Source organism: Zea mays, chromosome 9, assembly GCF_902167145.1.
Source record: "Zea mays cultivar B73 chromosome 9, Zm-B73-REFERENCE-NAM-5.0, whole genome shotgun sequence".
Taxonomy (NCBI): Eukaryota; Viridiplantae; Streptophyta; class Magnoliopsida; order Poales; family Poaceae; genus Zea; species Zea mays.
Genome location: NC_050104.1, coordinates 122,417,846 through 122,440,667, shown reverse-complemented (window position 1 = coordinate 122,440,667; position 22,822 = coordinate 122,417,846). Strand labels below are relative to the sequence as shown.

The 22,822-nt window shown below is 42.6% G+C and overlaps 1 protein-coding gene and 1 long non-coding RNA gene across 6 annotated transcripts; one reads left to right on the top strand and one right to left on the bottom strand.

The window, feature by feature from the left end:
- Positions 1-2,949: 2,949 nt before the first annotated feature.
- LOC100284354 (uncharacterized) lies at positions 2,950-3,561 on the bottom strand. Its single transcript, NM_001157249.2, has one exon. It carries the CDS (start codon positions 3,472-3,474, stop codon positions 3,094-3,096), a length of 381 nt encoding a protein of 126 aa, NP_001150721.2. The 5' UTR covers positions 3,475-3,561; the 3' UTR covers positions 2,950-3,093.
- An 11,875-nt stretch (positions 3,562-15,436) lies between these two features.
- On the top strand, positions 15,437-19,186 carry LOC103630150 (uncharacterized). 5 transcript variants are annotated; one of them, XR_002265023.2, is made up of 9 exons: positions 15,439-15,615; positions 16,364-16,500; positions 16,588-16,591; positions 16,701-16,787; positions 16,894-16,922; positions 17,419-18,045; positions 18,185-18,376; positions 18,480-18,578; positions 18,750-19,186. It is a non-coding gene; the product is annotated as an uncharacterized lncRNA (long non-coding RNA). The 5 variants fall into 5 exon arrangements; XR_002265020.1 differs by having other exon boundaries at positions 15,438-15,615; positions 16,588-16,787; XR_002265022.1 differs by having other exon boundaries at positions 15,438-15,615; positions 16,364-16,591.
- Positions 19,187-22,822: the final 3,636 nt, after the last annotated feature.

Genomic DNA, 22,822 nt, shown 5'->3' with positions numbered 1-22,822 from the left:
ATTGCTAGAGTTTAGAGGATCCCAGTTTAATAGAGTTTAGAGGAGTGTAGGCTTGTGGTCAACTAGTTAGTTGTACCTGTAGAGTTGGGGTCTTCATGTGAAGAATGAAGTTGTTTTTCTGTTATTTAAACCCTAAAACTTTGTCGAATGCACTTGTACGTATCCAATCCATCACAATTGTCAATAATATGTATTGGAGTAGAAATTAAGGTAAGTTTCACTCAAATAATATACTCGTGTACACTTGCCTTTCATCAAGACCAGGGGGGACGAACAGGGCCACAGGGGAGCAAAGTGGGTCATGAACTCACTCAGATTTTTTTAAAACCATTTATTATACTTAAATACCTAATGGCTGAGGCTGAGCATATCTTTTAACTTTGTTGGTCAAAATTTTATTAGCAATTACTAAATATAAGTAAATATCATCCCAAATAAATAATAGATCAGAAATGACAAGTTAAATTTAATTCTATAATTTACTCATGTGAGTGTCTGAGCTGCTCATGACCGTGAGCACGGCTGATATACCAATTTTACACTCTGCAGATGTTGCACATATTTACCCACAAGCTGTGATACCCATCTACCACAGGGTCATGAATCCCATACACCTCTTCCGATGAGGCGAGGCAGGGTGTCACTATGAGGCCTTTCCAAAGTTCCACTAGCATGAGAAAACCCGCTACGGTTTCAGGCAAAAGGAACTATAGGAATTCCTCGTCCAAAAAGCTATCACAGACAAATCGACCCGAGAACCTCCCTATAGTTGCAACAATGTACTCTCCACTTGCTTCTTTCGAGTAAGGATTCTCACACATTAGCTTTCATAATTAATTAGCCAAGGCCGTCTCATTCCACCCTTATGGAAGCACTGTTTCCTCAGGTCGTTCTCCATGTTCCAATTAACAAAAATGATCTTTTCGTAGAGAGCTCATATTCTAGTAAATGGTTAGCCCTCTCTAGTGTGTTCCTTTGCAAGATCAAGTGATTAGTGTGTGATCTAATCATCGAGAGAGGCATGTGTGGTGGAGGGCTACATATAAGAGCTAGTGGTGATCTTGAGCAAGCGTTCGGGTTGAGTTCATCATCCGATGGAGAGCTACCAAGTTGTGGTTTGCCTTAGGATTGTTTTAACTGCAACAAGTGATAGTGGAAGTCTCGGTTTATCACAAGCGTGATAAACTTGAGTAAAAGGACGAAGGAGTTGAAATGGACTCCAAGCTAGTTGGCTAACCTAACGTGGATGTAAGCAAGCATTTGAGGCTTGGTCGAACCACGCTGAAAAAATCAATGTGTCTTTCTCATTGCTTTATTTCTTATTTGCACTTCTCATTTATATTTGTTATAAGTGTTTGTGAAGTGCAGGTTGACCTTGGACAAGGCATTATTTTGCTGCAATCGACTTTTAAAGTCAAGTAAGAAAGTTCAATAGAGTTAAAGTTTTTATTAATGCCTATCCTCCCTCTAGGAGACACCCAAGGTCCTAAGTACATCAAAAGGTACTTCCACCGGGAGAGGGTCAGATATGAGAACATCATTGCACAATACTACATAAAAACCAGAAACCATGATATACAAAACCACAACTACCATTAGTACTCAAGATTCTTAGATCTAGACAAAGAGCTCATGAGAATAGATAGTACTCAAGATTCTTAGATCTAGACAAAGAGCTCGTGTCTAGGGGGAGAGGGCAAGAGAGTGTCAAACCTCCTTACTCATGACGATCCCTGGAAGGAGCAAGCCTCAACAGCGAGGGGAGGGGAGGGTGCGAGAGCTTGAGGAAGAGCACGAGGGCGAGAGGAGATGGGAGAGGGAGACCTCAACAGCGACAGCTGCAAATGAGAAACCCTATCGCGCGCTGATGCAGCCTCGGGGATGAGGAGGGTCTAGCGGGTGATGAGCACAACAAGGCTCATGAAGAACGTAGTCTTCGGGTGTATCCCATGAGCCTGGCTGAGGCCAACCTTTTGCACTAACACAACCTAACCCAAGAACAGATTCAAGCAACCAAACATACAGGTCCATGGGATTTTTGCACCACCAATCACACGGATATTTAATTTCATGGACACATAAAGATCATATATACCAACTGAATCTTGACCTACACTTTCTCAATCTTTTTGTCAAACGATATCTTTTGAACTGAAGGAGAGATCCCTGCCACCACTGTAATAGCTTAACATTTCACTTGATTTTGTAGTGTTTATTTAATTAACTCTTTAATTATATTGGTATGTCCATAGACGTTTTTAATCCGGCTATATTAAGAGGTCGACATGCATCTCTCCTGTCATGTGTAGACTGCACGCCACATAGATATGCAGCGAAGGAAGATTCTGACTGACTAGGAGGGCAACAAGTAGGGCTGGGAAAAAACCCGTAACCCGAAACCCGAATTTTGTTCGGGAATTTCGGGTAGCAACTTGCAAAACCCGAATTTAGTTCGGGTATCACAATCGGGTACCCGAAATACCCGAATTACCCGAACTTTCATGTGTCATGTACTAATGTCATGCTTAATTATTAATTTGTACATTTATAATTATGTGTATGTGTGCATAACTTGTGATTGTAGATTGCTTGTGTTTTATATGTCCATGTATATCATTATTCAAACTATATTTTTATACTAATTTAATATGGTGTATGTTTTTATGAAGCTGACACAATAGTTCGGGTAGTTCGGGAATACCGAAATTTCGGGTATTGCAAAACCCATTGTAATTTCGGGTATCGATTCTCAAAACCCGAAATTTTAAAAACCCGAATTACCTGACCCGAAATTTTCGGGTAACCCGAACGCCCACCCCTAGCAACAAGATTAATTGATCAACGCTCGTTCTATCTTATTGATACCTCCCGGAAAACTCGTCAGGGAGACAGAGAACATGACTGTTCTAAAATAGTAATGGTGCACATATTTTGCCCTCTTTCTCAAAACAAAAAATGTGAATGTTTTTTATTGATAATTAAATATAAAAATAGATAAACAGCGATGATGATCAAGTAACAATCGGAATCGCGAGATGGAACACTAAGGGGTACATTCCTTGGATGCTGGCTTTATCTCCATATTCAGCTCAATTAGTTGGGGCAAGTAAAGTCCTTTGGACAAATCTTGCCGCAATTGTTGAGGATGAGGTTGAGGCTAAGGGGCACGTTGAGGTGGATGCCGAGGACGTTAGCCTTGATGGCGGTGCAGAGGCACAGTGCGGCGTCGAGGTCCACCAGCCCCTCCAGCAGCGGGCAACATTGCTCGTGCTGGGGTAGACCGACCTTGACGAGGTCCAGCACGTTGGCGCACACCTTGAGCTTTAGTGCGTCGATCGGGCAGCGCCCGTGGCTGTGCGACGGCACGACGGGCGGCGTTGGGACGACTGGGCCGGGAACGTAGGGTTCGCAGCCATGCGCGGCGGCAGCGAAGAGGAGGCTGAGGGCAAGGAAGAGCGCAACCTTGGGAGCCATTGTGGCGCTGGAGTGTTAGTACTACGGTGTGTGATGAGCAGCAGCGCAGGAAGTGGTGCTGCAGTGCGTGCTCTTGTGCTTTGGGATGCTTTTCACAGGGTGCTTGGCATGGTTTTTATAGCTGATGGACGGTGTGGAGGGAGGTGCTTTCGTGCTTGGCGGCATGCACGGGTAATCGGCAACGCATGTGTGCTTTGAGCGTTGCCTGGTTGTCATGGGATACAGGACAACAACCATCGTCATGTGGAGATCGATCGAGATATAGGATCGGAGCAAGTTGACAAATCATGTCAAAATCACTCAACGAGGTAGCATGTTGTATAAACAGATCAATGCAGAAATACATTAGTGCTAGCTGGAATTGTTCCGATCAGCTGGCGCTATTATTATTTTATCGAAACTGATGCGTGTGCGTGCTCGCCTTATTTTGTGTTCTGCGGGGGCGGCTCCCGCGAATACCTATTATTTCTGTGAGCGCTCCCTTTAAAAGTGACATGATTTTATATATCCCTCTACGATACGACGACCAGATCAAGCTACCACTACCACCGAAATCAGGACCTCTGCTAACCGGTGGCCCAGACCGGACAAAAGTTATTGCATTGTATATGGGTAGGGTTTATGTCCATTTTACATCGCGCATAGTACGCACAATTTCTGTTGGCCCATCAATATATACCGAGTGTGCTGCAGCCTATAGTGATAGAGTTTTACTTAATTCTAAGCCTAGGATCCGAACAGTGATTGGAAATCCTTAGTTACAGTCTGACAGTATAAAGGTCACTCTCACTACCTGGTAGTAGAGCCATGACCCGGTGCTGATATCACTATCAGGTACAGCCATAACCACAGTGCTAGTGGAAATATCACTACGTACTAGGCCAATCTATAATCTGATGAGAACACATATAGTTGACATAGTCGATACGTACCCATGTTATGAGTCCCGAGTGACTGTCAAGGACATGATTTGAGTTTTGGTAAGTGTGTGTTGGACAAATCGAAGCATGAGTAGTGTTCATGGCCTGTGATTTGTCATGCCAATTGAAGGCGATGAATGGAGTAGTGTGAGAAGGTTTAGAGGGTACGTGACTCTAAGGTTTTGTTTGAATACTCTTGTACTCATTTCGATCCTCACTATATGTGAATTAAGATAAATGCTAGAATCTCTACTACTTATTAAGTAAGCAATAGTAGTCTGCCATTGACTTGTTCTGCCTTTGACCTGTTCTGCCGTGGCTCTGGTTCTGCCCCCACAGGCCGTACACGCAGGTGTCCAGCAAAAATTATTATGCCTGCGCGAGTTGAAACTGACCACCAGTTCAGCCACCATTTGAAACTGATCAGTTCAGCCACCGCGCCAAAGCTTATAAGCCGCTCCATGTCTCCTTTACTAGCCAATATGGTACTAAGTTTTTGCAAGACAATACAACAATACAGCAGTACAAGCGTTTTGGGCTGCTTTTTTGGTGCGGCCCATACTCCAGCTAGGTTTGGGCGGCCCATAGTCGCGCGACAGCAGCAGGTTCTTCCTCCGTCAGCACGATGGAGCGCCCAACCGTCCGTTCCCCTCAGCCGCCCCTCGGTCAGCTCCACGACGGCACGACCTCAGCTCCACTCTCGTAGGCTGCCGCGTCCGCCCCTCGGTCAGCTCCACGACCTCAGCTCCACTATCGCAGGCTGCCGCGTCCGAGCCCGGCATCATCACCCAGCCACTGCCCCTCGATGCGGTCGCGCCCTTCTCAGCCTCGGTGCAGCTACAAGGACCCACCGCGCTGGATGTGCCCCCTCCGCTGCGTCCTCAACCGCCGTGGCCCATCGACTCCACCACCGTTGTCGGTCCTCCGCCCCACCACCTTCAACCATCGCGGCTTCCCCGATGAGGGCGACAGGATCGCTGCGAGGACCCGACGCGCTGGATGTGCGCCCTCCTTTGCATCCTCGACCGTCGCGTTTGTGCACCCCGATCTAAAGACAGAGAGAGGGTTCACGGCGCTGTACACGAACAAGGGCCCGACTGCCGCTTCTGCAGGTACTCATCGCGGGAGCAGGTGCTGGGCGAGGTTGGATCTGCCACGATGACCTCCAAGTTGTTTCTCAGGTGAGGACAAGCCGTGGAGGGAGAAGAGCTCAACGCCAGGTACCACGCTGGCAACAACAATGAGTAGCCGGAGTCCATCGACTGGAGGGCCAAGGTCGCCATCGTGGAAGTCAACAATAGGGCAGCTACAGTAAGCATCCATACCAATCTCCACTCTCCCCCTATTTTATTGCTCTCCTGCTACTGAAAGCTAGCCTTAATAACTCCAGAACCTTCCAGTTAGAACATGGTTAGCTTCTCTGTGTGTGGTTTCTATGGTTTGCCCAAAAAAATTGTATAGCCGAGGTATAGCACCTTTTCTTATTTTCAGAATTTCTTTCACTTGAAAATACAGTTGCAACTAATTAGTTGTCTTTAAAATGAGTGCTGACCAAACAGGTGCAGTGTTGTTTTGTCCAATGCTGTTCAGTTGCACCTTTATCGGTGATTTAGTTTATAAGTAATTTTAGATTAGATAATGAACTTCGTCTTTTACAGATTTGTAGTTTTTGTGTCATCACATTACTGCAATCCTAATATCTTGGACAAAGCGTGGGTGGTGACAGTATTGTTCCTCAAAAAATTATAACGACTCATGTCCAGAAATACAACCATTTAATCATTAGATAAGATATATGATGTGAAGAGTTAGAGGGATAAAGAGAAGGCCAAGAAGTATTAAACTCCCTAAAGTTAACCTTAACTCTAGCCTTAGTTCATTAAAATGTTGGTCTATGTCTACTAACTCGAGCACAATTTCTAAAGCAGCTGTGATATATGGTTGAATGGCAAGCGAGAAAACTTTCCTAACCATAGAAACTACATATGTTATAGCAGATAACTCTATAAGTTAGGCGCATCTTTATGCCCTCCTGTTTTTTTCTGCATTCCCTAATCAAGGTATCATCACGTCATATTTAGAAGCATAAATCCTTCTTACTCAGCCGAAAAATGTACATATTATCATAATAAAATGGAATGTCCACATACCACCACTTGAATTCTTGTGATTACCATTAAAATGAAAGAGGTTATGATAATATGTACATTTTGCAAGCTGCTTGAGCATGCCAATTTCTATCATTGCAGCTGAAGGAAACGGGTGACGCCTAAGAGGGGGGGGTGAATTAGGACTTCTAAAACTTTTTACTAAACTTGGCCACAATTAAATCCCTAGAGCAAAACCTATGCAAGAATCAAAACTAGAATGTGTAAACTAGGTTTTGTCTAAGTGTTGCTATCTCTACCGCAAAGGCTAAGTTTCAATTTACACTAAATAAGTATGACAACAAGATTGAAACTTAAATGCTTAATATAAATGCGGAATGTAAAGAGCTAAGTAGAGAAGCAAACTCTCGTGGATGACGCCGATATTTTTACCGAGGTATCCGGAACCGCGCAAGGTCCCGACTAATCCTCGTTGGTGCCCCTACGCAAAGGGAAGCCCACGCGAGGGCCAAGCACCTCGGTCGAGTAACTCCGTAGAGAGCCGCGGGCCTTCTCCACGCGCAAGTGGTGCTCCGCTTCCGGCTCCTCTCGGACGCTCCCCGCCGTCTCCACTATCGAGCTTCCGGCCGAAACGCCGCGGGCCTCGTTCCCTCCGGTACACGGTGGCGGCCGTGACACAAACACGGTTGTCACGGTCTCGCAAGACTCTCGCCCCACTCGGTACAATTACAACGGCTCGCGCAAGAGCCGAGGGGTTGTGAGGTTTATCTAAACTCACTCAACTAACTAGGATTCACCTAGAGCAAGCGCTAAAGCGGTCTAACTAACCTAAGCACTTCGCAAAGCACCTACGCTAATCACCGAGTGATTCTATTAAGCACTTGGGTGTTTGAGCACTTGGAAATATGCACTATGTGTATTGGAATGTTGCTTGGGCTCTCACACTTGAGAATGGCCGGTTGGGGTGTTATTTATAGCCTCCACACCCTCAACTAGCCGTTGGACAGAAAGCAGCAGCTTTCTGTCGTCGGGTGCACCGGACAGTCCGGTGCACCACCGGACACTGAACAGTAGATGTCCGGTGCGCCTATGTCAGCCGACCGTTGGCGTCTGTAGCAGTCGACCGTTGGATCCGACCGTTGGATTCGACCGTTGCCGTCTGCCCGTTGGCACACCGGACAGTCCGGTGCACACCGGACAGTCCGGTGCTACAGCCCGAGAGCGCCTACCTGCGGCCTCTCTGCGCAGACCGTCCGGTTGTCTCACCGGACAGTCCGGTGCACACCGGACAGGTACTGTGCACTGTCCGGTGCGCCACCAGGCGCTGGCTGACAGCCCTCTTCTCAGGTTTCTTTGCTGATTTCTATGGGCTTCTTTTGTTCTTGAGTCTTGGACTTATATGCATCTTTTTATGTCTTCATTTGAGGTGTTGCATCCTCATTGCCTTGGTCCAATCCTCTTCGCATCCTGTGAACTACAAACACAAACACTAGAAACCTTATTAGTTCACGGATTGTGTTGTTCATCAAACACCAAAACTCAATTAGCCAAACGGCCCGGGGTCCATTTTCCTTACAATCTCCCCCTTTTTGGTGATTGATGACAACACAACCAAAGCAAGCAAATAATACAAGTATTTGAATTAAAAGTGCAATCTACTTGCTAGAATGCATGATTGTCCCCACAATGTGACATTATGGACTTAAGCCTCCCCCTAACTCCATAATTCACTTACTTCCTATTTTTGGACCAAATAACCAAAACCACTTGAAAAGTCATTTGTAGATATAAAATTTTAAATTGGTGGTGTTTGGTGTTTGATATAGTTTTCATTGCTTTGGCCCCTAAACTTCTCCCCCTTTGGCATCAACCACTGAAAAGGAAGACATTAAAAGCATGTAGGAAGTAAATAAAAGCTTGCCCTCAACAGATGATATCACTAGAAGTATATTAAATTAAGCCATGAATGATACCACTTGTAGATCATGAAAGATACCATGAGTAGGAGTTCCTCAAAAGATTATTTCTCCTAAATGAGTATTCTCCTTTGGAAAGAGTTTTTCTCCCCCTTTAGAGATGAAGAAATACTCCCCCTGACAGAGATCCTCTACTTAGGAAAAAGCATGTGAGAATTAGAGGTGCAAGACATGATTTGAAAAGACTGACTTCCCTTATGCATAGGTAACAGAATATGAGTTAACTACTTATGCATTTTTAGCAACATGGAAGCATATGATATGAAATATAGTCTAATCAAATATTGGAGAAGACATGTAAATGATACTGAATGTAGTCTCAAAAGATACCAATTGAAGATCAATGGCGAGCTTGAGAGACATGAGAGTTCTTGGAGATTTTGCAGTGGAAGATTGTTGTCTTTCTCCGGGGACTTCATTTTCCTTACAATGAGACTATCACATGAAATAGACTTGAAAAGGTGTTAGTCTCAAGGTGTTAGATTATAGAGTAACCTCCCCCTAAAGGTGTGCATACAAGTTTTGAATACTTGTAGGAGACATGCACTTTGATTTGATATCAAGAGGGGCAAATTATCCATAATCCAAACTTTGGCACATATAAGTTAAATGATACACTTTGTAGAAATCAAAATTTTCAATTGATGCATCATTTACTATGGAGTGATATAAAAGCTATGTGCCGTGCTTTAACTAAACATTTTAAGCCATGTAGGTTTGCTTAAGTATATGAATTTAAAAACTAGCAATCCTACCATATGATTTACCTAGTATGCATGATTTTGAACAAAAGTACATAACAAATGTAATACTAGGCAAGAAAGGTAAACTAGATAAAAGATAAATAGATACGCATATCTAAAAACGAGGAATACAATAAAGCTAGTTACCTTAGTCATGGGTGGGAAATTTGGGTCTAAAATTTTCACTAACCCACTTGGCAATAAACTTGATCCAATATGATGTATCCCATGATATACATCCCAATTTAGCCAAGTCTCCAAATTTCCCGACGACCTTTGGTTCACTCACTTCCCTTTCGGGATCCAAACCTTCTTGGTGCTTTTCATGGATGAAATTATCTCTTTTGGCACCCAGATGCGTTTGGCCCCCTTTCCTTTGTTGGCTTGCTTGTTGGCCTTGATTGCTATCACCTTTCCATTCTTTTTCTTCTTGATCAAATATGGTGTAGCGTCCTTTTTGTTCACCTTTTTGATGTAGGTGATGGAGATTTTGCTTGATGGCTTTTGCTTGAGCTTTTGCCTTTGTTTATCCCCGGTCATCGCCTTGCATTGGAAAGACTTGTGGCCTTCCTTGTGGCATAGCCTACAAATCACAGTTTCTCCCTCCATAGGCTTGTTCACTCCCGCAGTGGTGTTATCCTGTGGAGGTTGGATTTGTTTGGCTTTGCCTTTCTTGTCATACAAAGCCTTGCCAAGGCGAGCCACTTCTTGCTTTAATTGTTCATTTTCCTTAGCAACCTCATCCGTACATGTCTTTATAACAATATTCTCAACAGCGACTTGGTTGCAGGTGTTAGAATCATCAATTAAATCAAAGCAGGAAGTAGAAGCATCTTTCTTAATTATTTCAGGTATTTCAACTAAAGATGCTGCAGGGGTGCTACCAATGTTTTCTAGCTTAGTAGTTAGCTCATTATTGTGTATGCTAAGAATTTCCATTTTCTCTAGCAAATTTTCAATAGCTTCTTGGGAGCTAGCTAACTTAGCCTTAAGTTTTTCATTCTTTTTAATAAGGCTATCATCGGTAGCAGTGGATGGAGCACTAGATTCCAATAGCTCAATTTTAGTTGATAGCTCACTATTTAAGTTTGCAAAAGTTTCAAATTTTTCTAGCAAACCTTTGTAATCATTTTGAGAACTAACCAACTTATTTTTCAAAGTTTTAAGTTGAGCTTTTTGCTTAGTGCAAACATCCTGAAAAAATTCTATGGCTTCTGCAAGCTCATCTAGAGAGGCTTTTCCCTCACCTTCATCATCACTACTACTTTCATCACTAGAGGATGGAGTGCTTTTGTTACCTCTTGCCATAAGGCATTTGTGTGATGACCGTGATGATCGTGACGAGGATCGGTGGCTGCGCGTCCTTGGAGGTTCATCTTCACTTGAAGAATCATCCCAAGTTTTAACACTTGTTAGCGCCTTGCCTTTGCTCCTCTCCTTTTTGGGCTTGGCCATATTTGGACAGTTGTCCCTGAAGTGGCCCTTCTCCCCACATGCGAAGCATCCTCTCTTCCTTTGCTTTTTCCTGTCAATGTTAAAGAGAAGATCCTCGACCTGCAGGGGCACACCCATTAGATTAATCTTGCGGATCATCCCCATTACCTTTCCGACGCGTCGGATTGTCTCTTCGTCCTCGAAGGATGATGTGCATGGTTGATTATCTTCATCATCATCACTTTCTTCTTCTTCCTCTTCTTCACTTGAGGTACTTGGAGTAGGAGCCTTCTTTTTGCCCTTCCTTTCATCACATGCAAAGGCATATGGTCTTGAGGAAGTTGGCTCCTCTCCCCGACTCATTTTTCGCGACATCTCAAAGGCCGCGATTTTCCCAATCACAATGGTCGGGGTCATGTTGCTCAAGTCCTCCATGTTGTGAAGGATGGTGATGATGCTCCCATATCTTTGTTGTGGTAGCAGGGAGATAATCTTCCTCACAATGTCCGCGTCACCTAGCTTATTAATGCCAATAGAGTTGAGCTCATTGATTATTAGATTCAAACGAGAATACATGTCTCTAACAAGCTCATCATCTTTCATAGCAAAAGAATTGTACTCATTTAAGACTAGGCAATGTTTTTGCTCACGGACATTGGATGTGCCGTCATGGAGCTCATGCAATTTTAGCCAAATCTCATTAGCAGTTTTCAAGGTAAATACTTGATTAAAAATATCCATGCTAAGAGATTCATACAAGCAATTTTTGGCTCTAGCATTTAAATGAATTTCTTTTTCCTCACTCGTGGTGGGTTTCTCGGGATTCTTGAGGGGTTTCATCCCGTCACGAGTGACTCTCCAAACACCTAGATCAACGGCCTCTAGGTAACAAGCCATTCTAGCACTATAGTATGGGAAGTTAGTGCCGTCGAAGTGTGGTGGCCTATGGGTATCCATCCCTTCCTCTAAAAAGCGTCGGCTCTTTTAGCGGTAAAGCTAAAAAGTTTCAAATGAGCCAAACCAGGCTTTGATACCAATTGAAGGAAACGGGTGACGCCTAAGAGGGGGGGGGGTGAATTAGGACTTCTAAAACTTTTTACTAAACTTGGCCACAATTAAATCCCTAGAGCAAAACCTATGCAAGAATCAAAACTAGAATGTGTAAACTAGGTTTTGTCTAAGTGTTGCTATCTCTACCGCAAAGGCTAAGTTTCAATTTACACTAAATAAGTATGACAACAAGATTGAAACTTAAATGCTTAATATAAATGCGGAATGTAAAGAGCTAAGTAGAGAAGCAAACTCTCGTGGATGACGCCGGTATTTTTACCGAGGTATCCGGAACCGCGCAAGGTCCCGACTAATCCTCGTTGGTGCCCCTACGCAAAGGGAAGCCCACGCGAGGGCCAAGCACCTCGGTCGAGTAACTCCGTAGAGAGCCGCGGGCCTTCTCCACGCGCAAGTGGTGCTCCGCTTCCGGCTCCTCTCGGACGCTCCCCGCCGTCTCCACTATCGAGCTTCCGGCCGAAACGCCGCGGGCCTCGTTCCCTCCGGTACACGGTGGCGGCCGTGACACAAACACGGTTGTCACGGTCTCGCAAGACTCTCGCCCCACTCGGTACAATTACAACGGCTCGCGCAAGAGCCGAGGGGTTGTGAGGTTTATCTAAACTCACTCAACTAACTAGGATTCACCTAGAGCAAGCGCTAAAGCGGTCTAACTAACCTAAGCACTTCGCAAAGCACCTACGCTAATCACCGAGTGATTCTATTAAGCACTTGGGTGTTTGAGCACTTGGAAATATGCACTATGTGTATTGGAATGTTGCTTGGGCTCTCACACTTGAGAATGGCCGGTTGGGGTGTTATTTATAGCCTCCACACCCTCAACTAGCCGTTGGACAGAAAGCAGCAGCTTTCTGTCGTCGGGTGCACCGGACAGTCCGGTGCACCACCGGACACTGAACAGTAGATGTCCGGTGCGCCTATGTCAGCCGACCGTTGGCGTCTGTAGCAGTCGACCGTTGGATCCGACCGTTGGATTCGACCGTTGCCGTCTACCCGTTGGCACACCGGACAGTCCGGTGCACACCGGACAGTCCGGTGCTACAGCCCGAGAGCACCTACCTGCGGCCTCTCTGCGCAGACCGTCCGGTTGTCTCACCGGACAGTCCGGTGCACACCGGACAGGTACTGTGCACTGTCCGGTGCGCCACCAGGCGCTGGCTGACAGCCCTCTTCTCAGGTTTCTTTGCTGATTTCTATGGGCTTCTTTTGTTCTTGAGTCTTGGACTTCTATGCATCTTTTTATGTCTTCATTTGAGGTGTTGCATCCTCATTGCCTTGGTCCAATCCTCTTCGCATCCTGTGAACTACAAACACAAACACTAGAAACCTTATTAGTTCACGGATTGTGTTGTTCATCAAACACCAAAACTCAATTAGCCAAACGGCCCGGGGTCCATTTTCCTTACAGCAGCATCCCTATACTTTTGATAGCCACCATTTGTTTCCTTTCTTTGTCCCAACACCTAACCAAAGGTACCTGATGTATTCTAGACACATTCAGTTACAAACATAACCTGCTGCATGTATTGCACAACATGCACAATGCGGGTAATCAATTATTTCAAACACATGGCCATCCAAACTAACCTCCCATTTTTTCATTGATCTTGTCTGCAAACATTGAAAAGAAACTATAAGAATCAGAAATGAAGAAGTGATATATGTTTTTTTGCTAAACATGGACTTTTGTTGATGTAATAGCAACAAAATTCAGGCTCTCCATGATGGTTTTGCATTTACAGTAACTGTTGTATTCTCCTAATTTTTTGTAGAGAAAAAATAAAACCAAATAAACATAACCAATATAAAGCACAAGCGCACATGTTATTACTGCATATTATCTCATTGAAATGATTTTAGCATAGCACGCTGTCCGAATTTCTACTCTACCACCGACACATTTACAAACCGCAAATCATCCATATCATTCATTGAAATAATATGCAGTAATAACATGGTATGCCTGAGAGCATGTGAGTCTTTCTCACATGCACCCACCATCTTCTTTTTTCCGTATTTACATGGAAGCTCTGCACTAGAAGCTTTGCCACCAGCATACCTGTACACTCGCCAAATAAAAGTGGTAACCTTTTGTGTGTGGGCTGGGGGCAGTTGGGGAGAGCCATAATGTGTTACGGATCATTTAGTTTACTTAATTAAGGTTCTTCATGATCCATGCTAATTATTGAGGAGTATTGAGTTGTAGCATTTGAGAAACAGAGCTACCAAAAATCGTATGGACACTAGATTTTTGGTATGGGCACTAGATCACTTGGATTCTGCCAACCTCATATAGTTGTTCATTTCGATATGTGTTCTGTGCTTTCCAATCATTTCAAGGTAACCCACAGTTGTCTTGTCCTGTATTGTTCCTTTGTTTCCTAATTTCCTCTTTGAATCACGCAGTCGAATTAAATAAGCAGATCTCCTGCACGCTACAGCTGACGAACAAGACAGACAAGCATATCACGTTCAAGGTAAGATGAATCCTTCCTGCTCATTTTTAGGCAAAAGTAGCTATGCAAAATACAATGGTGTGTATCCTTGTGTAGCATCGGTGACTGTAGGTCAAGACAACAAGCCTACAAAAAGTACTGTGTTCGGCCAGACAACCCTATTCTTTCGACGCTCACTTAGGGGATTCGTTTTGAAATTGACACAAGTTTATTTATTATATTACAGACTTTGAATTCTTCTACCTGATTTCTCATGTGTTGCATGTGTGCAGATGCAAGTCATACCTTGTTACATTGTAGATAGAGTACGGGCAACTTAGACGCAAAAAATACTCCTAACCCACTGCTACATATCTAGCTGCTTTTTATGGTGGGGGTTTTTTGGGTCTAGGTTGAGAATACAAAGGCAGTGTATTGCTTAATGGTCCAATAGAGGAAAATGAATAAGAATAGGGTTGACTATCTAAACACAACATGCGCTAAAATGATAAGGCTTAAGAGAGGGTCATTTCTTTTAGTTGCGTCAAGTTTTACATGAATGCTCGTTGTTCCTAAGAATCAATACAATCATGTTTTAGTAAATATATGTACCAATATACATATTTATTCCCGTGCATATGGCCAACTTAAAAAAGTCCCCCAAAAGATGTTTACGAGGATTAGAATGCACTTACTAATCTATTCTGCAATTGATTTTACGAGGATTAGAATTCAGTTCTGAATTTGCGATCTTCTGTCTCAATGTTCAACTGCCCATCCACATTTTTGGGGTATTTTTTGTATTAATTCTGAAACATGTGATTTAAAAACTGCATAGCTCAATGTTCTTTAGACAGAAGTAATTATGTTGCCAAAATGGCGACAAACCAGATGAATGCACAATGTTGCAAACAAATCATTTTCGACATTTTGCCACATGTGAAAATTGGGCATAAACTAATCATGTAAAACTAAACATCATGTAATAGTAGATTTTGTTGCTGAGCACTACACAAAGTTCCGAGTGAAGTTTCTTGCTGCTTGTAATTTAGTTTGCCCATTACTTATCTGTGCAAATCTCATATTACTGACATGTCTATCTTAAGACGCTACTGTAGGCGTCCACAGATTATTTTGGTGCACGGTTCTGCCGATCCCTCTGCCCACCCACCGCCCCCTCTCCTCCCCGCCATCAACGCGACGCCTCACTTGTTTGGAGGTTGGCATGTGGTGGACAGGCGATGAGCGTTCTTTGGTAGCCGCTCCGGTAGAATAGCAAGGTAATCTCAACGCATCTTCCTCGGATCCGTTTGGCTTTCTGCTCCCTGTTTTGTCTCGGCGGTGAATGTTTTTGGGTCATGTAGCTATCAGTGGTACTATGTTTGTTTGGATCAGAGGAAGCTCACGCAGAGGTCGGAGAGGGTGAATTCCGTGGATCTGCATACGACATAGCCATGGTTAGTAGTTGGTTTTATGTACTGAAATGCTATAGGAATTGGATGGGAAAGAAAGTGGTTGAGCAAGAACATGAACTATATTTTAAATCTCAAGTAAATCCATATAATTGAAAGTCTGAATTTATTGTCTTAGTGCTATGGGATAATCCCTTGGTAGTAGATGATATTATTTACCGCCACTTTTCAGACTGCCTCATGATTACTGCTATAATTTAATTTGAAAAGCCTTCTATGCAAATAGCTGCTCTTAAGATGTTAGCAGCCCCCTTGTACCCACTAAGTAAGGCTCCAATTTGCTTTTGTCGATACCAGTTACATTCTAGCAATCATGTCCTATCATCCACAATGTGTTAGTGTCTGAAACTCGCAACCAAATTCTAGAATTAATGTTTGGTAGTACCAAAAAGGTTGTCCAAATATGTGTCAATTTTCTGCCATTTACAACCTATTTTCTGATTTAAGAATCTATCCGATAACGAGCAGCCTCTTAACTGATTTACGAACCTATTGGACAATTAACAACATAAAATAATCTTCAAGATAAATATTTCATTGTATCAATGCTATGTTTGATGGTTTTGCATCATATTTATGATATCAACAGTGTTTACAAATTTATGTCCCTTTTTATCTGTCTGCATATGGTGGTTACAAAGCTTCTATTGTCAACTGCCCCATTAGTTATACAAATCTAACATACTGATTGTTCTTCCTCTGCTTGTTTCCTTATATTGTCTTCTATATACAGGGGAAACAATGGATGGATAGATCATCAAGGTTCAGGTCTTCAGCTCTGAAGCTTGGTATGAAACGTCCAGGTATTCATCAATAAAGTTTGTCTGAGTTAATCTACTGTGAGTTCCCAGATTATTGGCCGACGATAAGGTTAGAAATTTGCTCTTTTTGCGCTGGCCAGAGAGATGACGGATGATGTTTTGATAGGCAGCTCATTCTTTAATTTTGCAATTCCAGCTAGGTAGGTTTTCTGTGACTGCTCATTCTTTTGCGATGAGTGTAATTCATCAAGAAATCTGAGATTTAAATGGGACATTCCTCAAGAAAAAGATGTCGGTATTGGTATGCAGATTGTCGTGATGATTATGGAGATACTCAATTGGAATCTAGGGAGAAAATCAGAAATAACACTAGAAGTTACAACACTGTATTTTAAAGTTATAACCCTTAACTTGTACGAATATTAATATATTAGTCGTCTGTTCATGTGCCTGATTGGAGACTGACTCTAACATGTTTTTTCGTTTTTGTCCCTGTGTGCAGGATGCCAAGTGGCAGGGCTATTTTAGCATGTAAGTTTTATTGATCCTTGCTCCTTTCTTTGTCTTTGTTTTACTACAATTACAATAGGTATTGACACTGTACCATTCCATTTATCCGTTGCTGATTGCTGATGTTATCTGCGAATATCATTTTGTTTGTTTTTCATTAATAGTTTAGCATGCTTAGTTTACTGGTAGAGTTGTGAGTGAGCTTCCATTCTACGCCAGAGCCACCACTGACCCTGCTATGTAGAAGCGGGGTATAGGTGGTGATAAATCAAGAGAAGCAACCGGCACAAAAATATATGGACAAAGCGACTTGTATGTATCCTTTTTACTAGCTAGGAGCATTAGCTAATAGGAACCTTTCTTCAAACATAGTTGAAAATATGTTTATCGGATGCATACGAGGTTAATGCTAATCAAGCATCACTTACTATTTCTTCTTTCTGTTTATGTGTGTTTGTGCTTCCAAAACTTTTTGACTTGTAATCTTATTATATTTTGCTATCTTATATTTTTGTAGGTGGTTAAAATAAAAGTTATCCGCAATAGGCAAACATGACAGTCAGAGGGGTATGGATTTGTTCAGTTCTTTTCTCATGCATTAGCAGAAAAGGCTCTTCAGGATTTTTATGGTCATGTGATGCCAAACCCTGACCAGGCATCTAAGTTGAACTGGGATCATATCGCATGGGTGAAAAGCGGTCAGAAGTACCTTCTGGTCACTTAATATTTATCAGTGATCTAGCTGCTGATGTTACTGATGAAGATCAGCCCCTCCTGAACCTTGTCCCAGTAACACCACCTTTTGATGTTTTCTTTTTATGTGTGGAAAGGAACAGAAGATTTTTCAATCTCTGTTCCTCGTGTCAATTACTGAACTTCACGCTGATGTGCATGTTCGCTGTTTTCAGAACAACGCCATATCAGATAAAAGCAGATGGAGCTTCTGTAGGAGGTCTACAAGGCACCGAGTTTTGAAGAACTCTGATATCTCAGAACCTGAGACTCTTAGTTCCAGCAAAGCAAAGGCTGACATTACACCGAGCAACAATGTTTATACTTCAACATATTCCTATGCCTCGGAGAAGCCTATGCAACAAGACAAGCCAGATGAAGAAGGTAGTCCTATACACATCATATGAAGAAGGTGATGATTTTGTTTTTGGAGTCATTTAATTTATATCAACCTTTTTCCATTCTAATTTAGGGTGCAATTATTTTTTGGATCGATATTGCTATATTGAGCAAGCTATGTATGCTTATGCTATTCAAATTTGCTCATTTAGATGGAGTAGAGAAATCTGGAGGGGGTTCGTGGAGATCCTGGGCCATTATTTGCAGACCATAGTGACAGCTTGTTGGACCACTTGGGCACTTGGGTTACCAATGGGGAGTAATTCCACAACATGAGTCTCCAACAATGGGTCATTTAAGTGATTTAAGATTCTGGCATTTTACTTTTAGCTACCAGGAAGCTGGTATGATATAATTGTTACTTGTTTGTCGGTCTATATGATTGAATGGTTTATACCTCAAGTACTTTCTTGAGAATAACGGGTTGCATTTGGTCTGTGATAACAGAGAAGGAATGATTTCATCCATGGGATGAGAAGAATGATGGGTGCCTAGCCTCATCGAGCTCTTTCACGAACAGTCCATGTCATCGACGTTGGTCAACATGTAAATTCTTGAGGTCTTTCGTGTTTGGATATATTTAGTTTTATATTTTTTTCTTGATATGTTAATCCCTTTAATTTGCATGTAACTGAATAGAAGTTTGCTGATGTTTTTTCAACCTATGGACAGTGTGTACTTCGTTTTCACTGGCATACTTTTTTAATAAACTTCCAGGGAAAGGATTCTGAAGGTCAGGACATACCGACATACCGATCGGGGCACCTCAGATCAGGCTGTGGTCAGCAGTGGTGGAGGAGAGAGGCAGACGATGGTGGCAGCAGAAGTGCTATGAGGAGGTGTGGCAGACACAATAGTTGGGTGAGTCTTGCTCACAGTGGCTAAGGTCATGACAGGTCCATGCAGAGTAGGAAGGCACCTTTTTGTCGCTTGAACCTGTTGCCTGACCTGCAAGTGTCGGGCGGTGCACCTGTGCCCTTGTTGCCGCGATGCTGTGGGTTTTGAGTTGGACAGCTGATGGAGTGCAAATCTCTGGCCTGCCAGGTAGTCCTCCTGGTTGTTGGTTCCTGCATCTATTTCTGATTGCGGGTAGGGTATACCTGAAGAAATGAACCTTAGTCGTGTCCTGACGACGATATGGTAGCCTTGTGGAATTGCCTCTGTGCTTGCGCTTGAAACACGACCTCCGTGCTTACTTACCTCGCTTAAGGCCTTAACGTTGGTGCATTCTTGCACAGCCCGCACATGTCAAGCACCACACTTCCATGATGGTATTTCGTTTTTCTGCTGAACTCAACCACCCCAAAAAATTCCCAAACGCGTTTTGTTTGTTTTCCTTCGTGTAAAACAGATAGCCATGTTAAAACTTCAACTTGTTTTGTTTTATACCATTCAAAATCAATGGCATGTGTTGCGCTCGTCTTGCGGCAAGGGTTCCAAATGGCTCCTTAAAAATGATGTGAACTACCCCTTTGTTCTTTTTTATTTGACCGTTGTTCAGTTCAAAAATAAACTAGCGGACGATAAACATTTGAAAATGGAGGTAGTAATAATTTAGAACAAAAGAAGTGTATTGGTGGGTTTCGACTTAGGGGAGGAGCCTTATCAAATGCTTCAGAAGAAATAGTTATTTACATCCACTTTTAGTGATTCTAACAAAATGTTAATTATTATTTTTATATATCAACATATTTTATCATATTGATACCGTAGCAACGCACGAGCATATACCTATATCCAAATAAGACTTAAAGGGTTTAACGGTTTTAGAGTTTTTATCTTAAAACTGTGGGTGGGGTTTGCTGATTTAGACCTTAAAAGTAAGGAGTGGTGAACCGACACAGAACCATCACAAAGCTTCCATCAAGGCAAAAAAACGTGAAGATAATGGGTCAGTCATATGCATGCACGACAAAAAAAAGATTGACGGTTTTGCCTCTTGGAGCGTGTATCTGTTGTAATATAACGTTTTATTGCAATAAATTAGGCCTAATTACTTTCAAAGCTCATATGGAATACTAGATATTATAGGAAAATTAGTCTCATATTACTAACTGAAAGAAAGTTTAACCAACTTAAATAGTGTGGTCTATTGAGAAGTTGAATGTGGGGAAGACGGAGTGGACAGGCGCATGCTCGCCACGCCGATACGATACAATACAATACATTAAGTGTACATACTCGGTGACGTAAAACAGACAGTAACGGACAAATTATGGTGTCTATTACCAGCAACGCCTGAGTTTATTCAGATATTTCGGATAACAACAAAATTTGTTCAAGGATTAATTCATCTGTTTTTGCTGACTGTTGGAGCACCGCGTCCATCTATATAAAATAAAATGGCATCCTTCTCATACACAAACTCTTCTTCTCTATTGCACTACTTTGTGGTGTTCCCGCCTCTGTTTCTACATGGCCAAAAAGTAGAGTAAGCAGGCCTCTACAACCATTGGCGCTTGGTGATCCTGCTCGGGATAGGTCGGGATAGGTGACCAATTAGGGCTTGTTCGGTTAGCTCCCAATCCACATGGATTGAGTGGGATTAGGTGGGTTTAAATCTCAACTAAGTCAAACTCTTTCTTAATTTTTTCCAATCTCATCCAATCCATGGGTAACGGAATTAACCGAACAAGGCCTTAAGTGTTTAGGGAGCACTCGTCGTGACTGCTAATTCATCTACTTCTCGATGATCTTGGCATTGGCCCTGCTACTCAATGGCGAACCCAGAAATTAGCAAAGGTCCGAGCTGAAGCGACTATAAACTCTAATAATAGCATTTAAAAAAATTGTACGGCAAAACAACGTTGTCATAGATGTTAAATATGACATACAAGTTATGATGTAGTTACTTCCAAATATATCATGTCAACATCAACATCAGTGCTTCTTGCTCTAAAACTTTGAAGGAAATCATATTAACAACGCGACTTGAAAGGTAATATTGAATAAATTTAATAATATTAGTAATTGGTACATATCACTAGTACGAGTTCGATTCACCCTGCGGGTTCTCATGCCTTGAAAATAATCCAATATCTTTGCATCCTCAATGCTTGTAAATATATCTCTCTCAATATAACACATCATACGATGATTAAGGCATTCGTCTCCTGTCTTATTCCGCAACTCAGTTTTAATGATATTCATATATGAGAAAACTCTCTTCATAAATGTTGTTGCCAACGGTAAAATCAAAGCTAATTCAATGAGACGATATACAAATGGAAAGACAACATGTCTGTCACTCTGAACCATTCTCACAGCAAGATCATTTAGGTCATTGCAACTTAGAATGTCTGGATCAGCTCTCATATCAAAAATGAATATCTCAAGTTGGTCTTTCAAAACTATGCAATTATATGTAGAGAAGTCTGCATCATACTGAAGCGCTCCAATCCTCTGGGACTCAAATGTGGTACAATTACTAGTCCAGGAGGCTAGTAAACACATTTATACATCAGATAGTTCTAGATCTGCTTAAACGAGACAAACCTATAAAGGTGACATCAACTTTAAGAGTTGGTCCACAACTCGGGACATATCATCATAGTGGGGCTGAAACAGCCCGATATACGCAGCGAGCAATTCAGCGGTCCAACAGCCACAGGCAAGGTTGGGAATAGGCGTAACCCTTACCCGATCAGCGATCTCCTTCTCTGAAAAACAACAAATAAGCAAGGGTGAGTACTTATGTACTCACCAGCCCACCTTCACCCACGGAATGGGGAAATCAGATATAATGCATGGAGTATGTGGAGCTCAGGATATTTTGTAGAAATAGCAATATTTGATACAGGGTTATTTTGTAAAACATTTTGTATTTTTCAAAGCGCATCCTCTCCCAAAGGAGCAGGAAGTTTTTCAATATAGAACAAAATCCCCTGGACTAAACCATCCAGGTATCTCAGCAGTTTCTCACTGGTTTTCTTTTCAAAAATAGCTACTGGACTTCCCGTCCACCATAGCTCACGGCTCAACCACTGGACCTTTTAAAAACCACTTTTCAAATGCATTTTTGGAAAACAAAACATGAATTGTCAAATCCATGCCATGACTCATCCATATCCGTGGACGCGGACTATTTGAATAGGTTTTCAAACTCTGCGCAGAGGTGTACACTTTATCCACTAGTCCGGTTTCTACAATCTCACCGTCGTGAGACCCGAATGCTGAATCTCTCTCTTTCCTTGCACGTCCTTACCTTAACGATTATACCAGAAGGAGTCAGGCCTCCACCATGCCCAAACCAGACAAAACATTCCCCCTCCTTATCCTCCCGGTGCTCCCCAGCCATCATAACCCTGGGGTTCGGACCGTACAAGTTCAGATTGAGCGACCGCCCATACAGTCTCGAGTGGTTGTACTTGATAAGAGTATAGGTAAGGAGTGATGACAAACCGGTCCTTAGGCGAGAGGGACAATCCTTCATGCTCACACCTAAACCAGCTGAGCCATCACCTTAGGCTCTCCCCTAAACCAGGGAGTCCCTGATCATCCCGCTCAAAAGGTGATAAGGGTGACAACCCTTCATCATACCCATTTTGAAAAACATTTTCTTTTGAAAACTCACACCTTTTCTCAAATCATTTGTAACAAAGATATCAATGAGTATAAAGATTAATTGTGGCAAGCGGCTGGGTGGCCATAATAACTTGTCTCAAAATCATATCATGCATAAAATAAAAGGCTGAGGGTTGTGGTTGAAAAGGCATAGGTAATTTATGCATCAAAGGGATCCAGTGAGCTTGCCGTTGCTTATCCGGCGAAAGGGGTGAGAGCTCGCGGAA

What these genes read in the sequence shown, in the direction of transcription:
- LOC100284354 (NM_001157249.2), bottom strand. Translation starts at nt 3,474, where the DNA reads ATGGCTCCCAAGGTTGCGCTCTTCCTTGCCCTCAGCCTCCTCTTCGCT.